Below are 10252 nucleotides of genomic sequence, written 5' to 3' on the forward strand. Positions count from 1 at the left end.
GCAGAAGAACGATAATAATAAACGGCAAGAAATACAATAGGGTTTCACCCATCTTCGCTGCTTGAACCCATAATAAGAACAATAATGTTAACTCATAAATTCATTAAAGTTAAGTGACTTTAAACTGGTTCATTTGAAATCATTTTATTTTAAATTTTACAGAAGAAATATAGCACAGATTATTACGTGTTTTTAAGATTAATATCCTAACAGATAAACATATAAAAAAGTGTAAAAACATCATTATTACAGAAATATATTTACACAAATACAGTCATTATGTTTACACAAATACAGTCATTATTTTTACACAAATATAGTCGTTATGTTTACATAAATATAGCTGCTTGGATCTTCTAAACATCAGGGAGAAATAGTATGGAGTCTTTGTTCCAAACATTTTTCCTTACCTGTGGGATTACTGACTAAAAACATACCTGGACAGTCACTGCTACAGGTGGGAATACACCCAGACATGGAAGGCGAGCCGGCGTACTCTCTAGGTTCAGGATATGTCTCTACCGGCCACCTCTAACTATAAATGTTAAATTGGAATCTCTATTGTCTTGTGAACATGTCATCTATCATTCCTCTTTCTAATCATCATTCTGAGATTCACCCTCAGTACTCAGAATTGATACCAATGTAGACAGTGTCCCATTGGGGTCCAGCAATGTAACCAGAGGCACATTCACACCCCTATCCTGAAAGATGAGGTTCTGCAGGGTCATGGCTAGCATTGAGTCGATGCCTAAGGCAGGGAGAGTAGAATTGTCATCTAACTCCTTCTTGTCAACACCAATTGTTTGACTCAGTACAGACCTGATGTATTCACGTGGGGATGATGGCACAGAAGTATGTTCAGACTGTGACTTTTGGAATTTGAGTTTTTGCACTGCCTCATCCACGAATGCAGTCATACGCATGGTCAATGATGCATTTTGAGAGAGGACATTGCTCATCATGTTCTTGATGTGAAACCTACATACAACCTGTTGGGGTTTGTTTAGCAAGAGGCATTGTTCCAAACTCTCATGAATCTCTGTAACATCCATCACCATCAATCCCCTTGTCTCCAGAAACCTGTGTAAATGATCCTTGTTAAGCAGGAGACCAAGGTTCAAAGCTCCCCAGTTGATGGATTGCCCAGATAGGCCAATATTCCGTCTATACTGACAGAAGTAGTCCAGGAATGAATTAGCTGCTGCATAGTTTGTTTGTGAGGCATTGCCAAGGAAAGAAGCGATGGAAGAGTAGCACACAAAGTAGTCTAACTTGCAGTGTTTTGTGGCGTGGTGCAGATTCAGAGCTCCATTCACCTTGGGCTTTAGGACTTTCTCAAAGTGGGATTTGTCAAGGTTTTCAATCAACCCATCATGCAGGACGACTGCACTGTGAAACACCCCTTTGATTGGCCAAGAGGGAAACTTCTGACCAATGAGACCAATCACTCTGAGCACATGCTCAGAGACAGAGACATCACATGCCATCCATACAATACGGGCACTCCATTGTCTCTCCAGAATGACTATCTCCTGCTGTATGTCTGGTGTGGGGCTACTTCTGGAGAGTATGACGATGTACTCTCCACCTTTCTTCGAAAGGAACTTCACTGTTTCAAACCCCAGCCCAGAGAGACCACCTGTGACAATGTACACAGACTTCTTCTGGAAAAGCGGGGTTGGTTTAGGCAGCAACTGAATGTTGGACAGTGCACCTTTGGAATCATCTTTACCCAGCGCCACAACAGACAGGGTCTTTGAGCTGAAGTACGACTCAGATTCCTCAACAGACAGGAAGTCAATGCTACCGGATGACATTCTCTGAAAGGTAGAGGTCTCTAGAGAAAATGATATCCTGTCCAAATGCATGGACTGGAGCCAGCGATGAATGTGTGGTCTCTTGGTAATGAGTGATCCCTTTTGTAAGATGCTGGACATCTGAAGAGTCTGTATGTGAACACTATCCTTAACATTCTGGAAAGCCCTCTGTTCAAGCGAGCAGTGGGACTGGGATTCACAGACAATGACAACATGTCTGACATCAGGACAATTGCTGACTTCTGCCAACAGAGATTTATCAAATGGTGGAAGGAGGAGAATTGCATCAACAAACATCCCATTGCACGGTGTCCCTACAATGGCCTTCCATCCTGATTTGTTTGCTGTTTGGATTAAGACCTTCAGCAGACTAGAGTCAGGAACAGAGGAGATGATGCTCAACCTTCTCTGTTGTTTGACTCTAGGTAACAGTCTGTGCAGTATTTCCCATGCCAGAACAAAGTAGGAGACACAAGGAGCCTCTTTCAGAAATGTGAGCCACTTTGTCTTGTAGCATGCTGCTTCGGGAATCACAATCTTAGAAGATGCAGCAATGGGATAACATGATACGACATGGTCTCCCACTTTCAGTTTGTTCACATTTTTCCCTACAGCTGTGACAGTACCACAGAAGTCAAGAACCAGGAGCTGGTGGTTCTGAGATGTGTGATTGTTCCAGTATATTGTCTGAGCATAGTTCAGGTCAGAGACACTGACAGGACAGTAGTCTGAGGAATGAACAGCTATCTTACTGAGCTGAATCTCAACTGATTTCTCTTGGATGTTTGTATCGTCAACATCACAGGGAACAGCAGACAAGCTAGTTATTCTGTACGGATCAGCAGTCTGAAAGATGCATGGCTCAGACATTGAAGAGAAAATCCTTCCCCCAGTGCTCTCAATGCTTCCAATGGGAGTATGTACAATATCAGGTTTCAAAATCAGCCCACCTTTCACAACCAACTCTGGGTATCTTTTGCAAGGGTATGACTGTAAGACCTGAGACAGAGCTCTGATGTCCTCTGTAGAGACAGAATTGATGTCAATCAGCTGGAAGGAAAGGTTTTCCATTTCTGCAGCACACGATCTAGTCATGCCTGACAGGACAAAGCCTGCGCTGATGTGGCCCACTGTGCTCTCCGCTGCCTTGTAGGTTATTACTCTGATGGAATTTGTAAATTGCATGGCCCTCAGTGCCAGGACAATTTTCCTGAACATCTCACAGCAGCTTACCATATTCTCCAGAACATACTCGGTTCTCAGTGACGTAACATCTTCCTGACCCCACACAAATAAGACCTCCTGAAAGTGTTTGTTGAGATCTGTGATATTAAGGTTTGCCAGGAGTGTAGGAAATCCATGGCTCAAGACCTCCTTAGATTGTGTGAAGGAGATGTATCTAGACTGTGAACTTAAGTGTGGTTGCATGGCTTTTGGAAGGCCTACCTGGTCAGAAAAGACCAAGGCCTTTGGTGCCTCACTGACATTAGAGGAATTGATATCCTCACAGACAACATTGAAGTCATTGTGGAAAAAGTATTCTTCAACAACATGAGAGCGGCTCCCAAGATATTTAATCATCACATGCTTAAGCTCAACCAAAACCCTTCCCTCTTTGTCTGTAAAGCAACCACATACTTCAAAGTGATCAACGCCTTCATCAACTGCTTTCAGATACACAATCATTTCCTCTAGCAGGGGTTCAAACACTGTCAAGCTGCCTATTTTGACAGGAAACCCGGGCCTTGAAGAGGATCTATATGCTACTGTAACAGGAGCGAGTTGCATCAGGAAGTCTAACACTACAGGGTGAATGCAGTATTCATGCAACTGAGACAGCAATTCCTCTGGAACTGTGACAACTGAAAAAGCCTCCTTAAACTCTTCACCATAGTGTACATCCCCCGTGTTCTGGAAAACAGTGCCATACTGAAACCCACCCAGAGCAATTTCAGTGTAGAACTTTTCAAAACTCAACACTGAATTGCATCTTTTGTAGATGGAGCTTAGCGAAATGTTCTGCTCTTCAGCTAGCTGTCCTCGCTTGCAAGTTATTGTACCTGATGCATGGTTTGTGGAGGGAGAATATATCTTAAAATGGGTCTCATCCACTGCTGGTTCAAGTTGCACTTTAATCTCTGGTGCATTCTGGGTGAAAACATAGGGACTCTGAAAACTGATACTGACCAGCAGTGTGTTGAGTGGAACCTTTGGTTTGGCACTGGCCATGAAGGCAGCCAAACCCAACTCAATATAGAAGGCACCAGGGAGTATGGCAACACCATTGTGTTTATGCTCATGCAGGTAGGATACTGAGTCAGAAGACAGATCACAACTGAAGATATTGCTATCGCTAGCTGTATGAGTTAGCACAGGATGATTAGCTGATGTATGATGTACCTTTGATGCAGCAATGATAACATCTCTCTGAGTAGAATCAAACTGATACCTTGGGAAAGGTGTTGGTGAAGCCTCACGGCCTCTGTAGAACTGATCCCAGTCTACCTGAACCCCCAACTCAAACAGTTTGGACACAGTATTCAGCATTGTCTCATGATCTTTATCTGGCTGCACTGAGGACAGAACTATGGTGTCATTTCCCAGAGTCTCCTGGATGTTTCTTTGTAGAGCTCTTCTCGGGCCAATCTCCACAAAGACTACATTCTTTTTCTCTTTGGTTGCTGATCTCACTGCCTGTTCAAATGAAACTGGATCTCGAATGTTCCTGGCCCAGTATTTGCCTGTGCTGAAGTCCGTCTGCTCTACCTCCTTTCCTGTCACTGTGGAGAACAATTGTGTCTCAACATCATTGACCTGTAAAGAGCCAATACTGTCCTCTAGTTGAGACAGGATGGGATCCATCATCTGGCTGTGGTATGCAGCAGGGACATCCAAAACACGGAGGAACAGATTCTTACTCTTGACTGAGCTGCTCAGCTTTCGATGGAGAACGTCTATAGCCTCTGCATCACCTGAGAGGGTGCAGGACTGTGGGCTGTTGAAGGCAGCCAAGGAAATCTTATTTGAGTAGGAGGGAAGGAGGTTCAAGACCTCTGATACGACCATGTTACTGACCACAAGCATTTTCCCTCCTGTGACCTTATTCTGCAGAGTACTGCGGAAGTAGATCACGTTCACTGCATCCTCAAGGGACAACAGACCAGAGCAGTGGGCAGCAGCAACCTCTCCTACAGAGTGGCCAAGAATGGCATCAGGTTTGATGCCCCAGTGCTTGAAGAGACTGGCTATGCCAACCTGAATGGCAAAGAGGAGGGGCTGGACAACATCTGGTTTTGAAAGATCCTTACTCTCTGATTCACTCTCAAGTCTCTCTATGATACTCATGTTATTGAACTTTTGGAAAAGCTTCTCAATTTGGCTGATCTTCTGTCTGAACACAGGCTCATGTTTCAGGAGCTGCTGGCACATGCCTTGATAGGTTACACCGTTCCCACAGAAGACAAATACTAGCCTGGGATCTGAGTAAGATGGCGTTGTTACCTTGTTCATGGCAGACTTGAGTTGATCTTTTAGATCAGCCAGAGAGAGAGTTCTGAATGCTTTCCGATATCGATGTTTCAAGTGGCTTCTTCTACATGCAGATGTGTATGCAAGAGCTTCTAGATCCCCTTTGTTGTCTCTGTCTATCTGTTGAATTGTGTCCTCCATCATCATACTCATAGACTTTTCAGAACTGGCAGAGAGGACAAATAAATTGTGTGATTTCCTACCACTTTTTTGAGGAACATTTGACTGCTTGTGTTGTTTGACAATAACATGTGCATTTGTTCCTCCAAAACCAAAATTGTTTATTCCTGCAACTCTTGCAATAGAATCTCTCCACTTTTCTGCTTTAGTAGGAATCATTACATTCAAGGCTTTAGCATCTATACTGGCACTGTCCTCAGAGTAGAACAGTGAAGGGACAATGGTTTCATGTTTCATCATTAGGAGTACCTTGATTAGCCCTGCCACTCCAGCTGCAGATTCAGTGTGTCCAATGTTGCCTTTCACAGAGCCGATGAGGAGTGTCTCTGAACCTGGAGGTCTGGCTTTGGCAATGACTTTGGAGATGCTGCCTGCTTCTATGGGATCCCCCACTGGAGTTCCAGTCCCATGAGCCTCTATGTACTGGACCGATAACAGGTCAGACTCTGAATAGATTCCGCGCAGCAGCTCCTCTTGCTGGACCATGGATGGCTTGGTAATTGGAGTGACTGTGTGGCCATCTTGGTTTACAGCCGTGTTGCTTATGATGCCCCACACATGGTCATTCTCCTTGAGAGCCTGTGTCAAATAGAAATCAGTGTGTAGGGTTAAAAAAAAATCAAAGTGAGAGCAATTTTGTGACAGTGAAACAGAAAATAATTTACTTTTTTTAGTGGCTTCAGAAGAATAATCCCACAACCCTCTCCTCTGCCATAGCCATCTGCTTTGCTGGAGAAAGGTTTGCTGGTGCCTTCAGGTGAAATCATCTTTGCTTTGCTGAGAGCGACAAAGACTAGTGGCTGTATGATACAATTGACGCCACCACAAAGAGCCATCTCGCAGTCACCTGAGAAGCGAAAGCATACAGTATACAAATCTGTCAGATTATATTTTGTGATGAGAGCCACCATGCTTTTGCCTCTGCTTTGCTCTTCAGGACACTTTGACAGAGCTGCGGAAAAAGGGCTTTGTAAAATAAATCGGATTTTAGATTTTTTGTTGTTGTAGTGAATTCAGTCAGTGTGTAAGATTACATTTTGACAAAATGTTGCATGCGTTGTAAAACGTAGGTAAATGTGATACATTACACACCTTGTCTTATGGCTTGACAAGCTAAATGAAGAGCAACAAGGGATGAAGAGCAGGCACAGTCAATGGAGAGAGAGGGTCCAGTGAAGTTGAAGATGTAGGAGATTCTGTTGGCTGCTATACTCATAGAAAGTCCGGTGCCGGTGCAGTGGTTGATTAAATTTGGGTTCATAAATGCAGCAGATTGTTCATAATCTCTGTTCATAAGCCCTTGAATGAAAATAGGCACACATTATTGAAATAATACACAACTGACATTTTATTGTGTGTGGGCTTTCTTTCAATGGAGGACCAATGCAGTCAAAAATAGACAATAATACCGAAATTATTAAATAATCAATAGCCAATTCGCTTACATTACAATGTCTTTATAACTATGTCATTATTCCTGTAAATACAGTGTAACAAGTATTGTAAATACTAATTGTTACACTGTACAACATACTTATGATTAGGGTAAGGGCTAGGGTAAATGCTACCATATCCAGTTCACTTACATTTTTTGTCTTGCCCATTTGCCCTCTGAATGGCACATATGCGTAATCCATGTGTAATTTGTCTCAAGGCTTAAAAATCCTTATTTAACCTGTCAAATGTTCCCTTTATCTATTTCTGTTGCCAGAGCCTGAGCCCCTGCTTTACTAGACACCAGACATTTGCAGAGTGTCAGATGCTCCTAATCATTTCAATAAAACCTTGGCGTAAACAGTGCTGCTTCTCTTAAAGATGCACTATGCGGAAATATGCGGAACTATGCCGTTCCTATGCGGAAATATGCGGAACTATGCCGTTTTCCTGGTTGCTAACATTCTAATTTGCCTAATTTCAGTTTGTGACAAAACCAGCAAGTAGAGAATCATTGTACCATCTAAACATCTTCAAAGCGGCAATAAGTCACTTTTTTGGGGACCACTAAATTCACATAGTAATGTGAGTTATAGATCTGTCATCCTAATTGAAAGGAAGTCTAAGAAACGGTAGATCTGTTCTATGTGTGCTATTTCTATGCTTCCTGTTATGAAGTTTCGTTTTTGCATCTTTTACTTTTGGTTTTATACACCAGCTTCAAAACAGCTGAAAATATTATATTTTTGGTTATTGAAAAGATATGTCACAGCGGGTTAGATTGTACAATGATTCTCTACACTACACTTGTCACAAACTTAAATTAGGCGAACTATTCGAATTTTAGCAACCAGGAAATGGCGGAGCGATATCAGTATAGTGCATCTTTAAGAGGTTTATGCTGCTCAGCATATAAATTATGCTCTGTCGGTTACATTTTCTACATTTCAACACATAGTTTATGCCCAAGAACACTTGATAAACCGGCTTGTGCTCACGCTGGCTAAAAGTTATGCTGTAGGAAATAAAAAACCTAGCTCCCTACTATAGAAAGCGCCGTGCAGGGCTGTAGTCATGGAGCTAATTACACATTCAGGAGCCAGGGACAGCGGAACGAAAGGGGGTGCAGGACCTCCTATGAGTGCACACCATTTTCTTTTAATAATACTAAAGACATGTCATTTAAGTTAAATCTGTAAACATTTTTGGCTATTACCTTTTTTAATGTGATATTAAAACAACCAGGCATGATGTTTTTATCTGATTGTTAAACAAATCACTTAAAAAAGTAGGCTCCCTGCACATGTTTAATACAGTTTCTAAACAGTGCAGTGTGCACCCGCCATTCATCTTAAAACACCAAAAGGGTTATGACATTTGACGATTGTCATTAAGGCATAGTGTAGACTGAAGTGATTGGTTGATTCCACTGCTGTCACGGTCCCAGGAGGTCATCTCTGTCTACTCAGGCTACTTCCACCTCTATTTTAGAACATTTTTTGCCTACAACTTCAGACATTTTATAGGATATTCGTTAGCCAACTTGCAGCTTCTCTTTTGTCATTAGGCCGACTTGTTGCCCTAGTAGAATTACCAGAAGAATGTCATAAATAAATAGAATGAATGCATCAGTAATAAGTCTAATCTAGTTGACATCGGCAAAGGTTCTCTCTTCCATTTCTGATTGGTTTAAAGGTTTTCTCTTCCGTTTCTGGGTGGGCAAAGGTTCTCTCTTCCATTTCTGATTGGTTTAAAGGTTTTCTCTTCCGTTTCTGGGTGGGCAAAGGTTCTCTCTTCCATTTCTGATTGGTTTAAAGGGTTTCTCTTCCGTTTCTGGGTGGGCAAAGGTTCTCTCTTCCATTTCTTATTGGTTTAAAGGTTTTCTCTTCCATTTCTGATTGGTTTAAAGGTTTTCTCTTCCATTTCTAAATGGGCAAAGGTTCTCTCTTCCATTTCTGCTCTCAGAGCAAGGACTTGTAGGGACCGTGGAGAAAATAGCAATAACTCTAAAACAGTGCATTTTTCCTGCAAAATGTCCAAAGAACATCAGTTTGACCAGTTTTAAGGAAACGGAAAGCTGTGAAAAACGGTCCAACATGAATCTGATAAGATTTCAGTTCGTCTTGGATGCATATTTTATGTGGTTAAAATAGCCTACTGTCAGCTTTTATGTCGTTGACAAAGACAGCATGTTTGCACAGTCCCTAACCACGCTTTCCCATTCTCTCAAGATGCTGAAAGAAATCATATATGAGACAAAATTCATATTTGATGTATAATTTAACTGCAATAAATACTATTATATTAGGCCACATGTGCGAGTTATAGTCCTACAGCCAGTATCCATGTTTCAGTTACTACTACGAGGCAAAAACATGATGTATTTTTAGTTCAGAGGAGCGGGGCAGCACTTCTGCGCTCTCTGCCAGGAGCTGATTTTCAAGAAAAGGAGACCAAAGGGCCACTACGATGGAGAATCAATTGCATATATTTGATTAAGGCATTTTATTTGATAAAATGAGATAAAACTGGTCGAAGGATGGCTAAATTTCATGCACAACAGTGTCATCTTGTGGCCGTAGAGGGAGTTTCTGGTGTTCTGGGGTAGTTTGGTGTTGCTTGGAGTATTTTGCTGCCATTAGAGGTATTTTGGGATGGTCTGGGGTATTTTGGAGTAGCTGTTTGGGGTAGTTGGGGTAATTTCTGGGAGGTTTTCGTAATTATTAAGGCCCAACATTTCCGTGGTCCAAATCGCCTTTGCATTCACATTGCTGTCTTTGTAGGAGAAAGCAGGATCATTTGATAAAATTGAAAATCGGTGAACGCACTTCTGAACAAGCCATACCATAAGATCCTTTTATGGGATACTGGCTGTGAAAACACCCTAAAATAACACATTATTATCCACTTTACCTATAAACACTCCTGTCTTGGTCCCACTGGCCTTCTCCATTGGCATCCCAGCATTCTCCAGAGCCCTGTATGTACACTGAAGAAGGAGTTTTTGCTGGGGGTCCATTTGTTCCACTTCAGTTTCAGTGATGCCAAAGAATTTGTGATCAAACTCATTAAACCTGCAAAATGATAAATAATTCAAAGGGGAACTCCAAGCAAACAACTGTCAGCAATGTTGTACCTCACACTCTTAGAAAAAACTGTTCCAAAAGGGTTCTTCAACTGTCCCCATAGGAGAGCCCTTTTAGGTTCCATGTAAAATGAAACCATTTGTGGAAAAGGGTTCTACCTGGAACCAAAAATAATCCTTCAAAGGGTTCTCCTATGGGTACAGC

At 42.0% G+C, this 10252-nt stretch overlaps 1 protein-coding gene across 2 annotated transcripts; it reads right to left on the reverse strand.

Annotated features, from left to right (window-relative positions):
• Positions 1–178: 178 nt before the first annotated feature.
• LOC129823251 (uncharacterized) lies at positions 179–10190 on the reverse strand. 2 transcript variants are annotated; one of them, XM_055882155.1, is made up of 4 exons: positions 9876–10190; positions 6621–6827; positions 6194–6375; positions 179–6107 (listed from the first exon to the last, which is right to left on the reverse strand). In XM_055882155.1, exons 1-4 carry the CDS (start codon positions 9979–9981, stop codon positions 597–599), a joined length of 6006 nt encoding a protein of 2001 aa, XP_055738130.1. In that variant the 5' UTR covers positions 9982–10190; the 3' UTR covers positions 179–596. The 2 variants fall into 2 exon arrangements, with proteins under 2 accessions (XP_055738130.1, XP_055738131.1); XM_055882156.1 differs by lacking the exon at positions 9876–10190 and adding an exon at positions 7115–9820.
• Between the last annotated feature and the right edge of the window lie 62 nt (positions 10191–10252).

This window comes from Salvelinus fontinalis, chromosome 25 (genome assembly GCF_029448725.1).
Source record: "Salvelinus fontinalis isolate EN_2023a chromosome 25, ASM2944872v1, whole genome shotgun sequence".
NCBI classification, from domain to species: domain Eukaryota; kingdom Metazoa; phylum Chordata; class Actinopteri; order Salmoniformes; family Salmonidae; genus Salvelinus; species Salvelinus fontinalis.

What these genes read in the sequence shown, in the direction of transcription:
- LOC129823251 (XM_055882155.1), bottom strand. Translation starts at nt 9,981, where the DNA reads ATGGACCCCCAGCAAAAACTCCTTCTTCAGTGTACATACAGGGCTCTG. An exon ending in CAAGACAGGAGTGTTTATAG is followed by an intron (nt 6,828 to 9,875) that starts GTAAAGTGGATA and finishes TTTTCATTCAAG; the next exon opens with GGCTTATGAACAGAGATTAT. An exon ending in TTCTGAAGCCACTAAAAAAA is followed by an intron (nt 6,108 to 6,193) that starts GTAAATTATTTT and finishes TATTTGACACAG; the next exon opens with GCTCTCAAGGAGAATGACCA.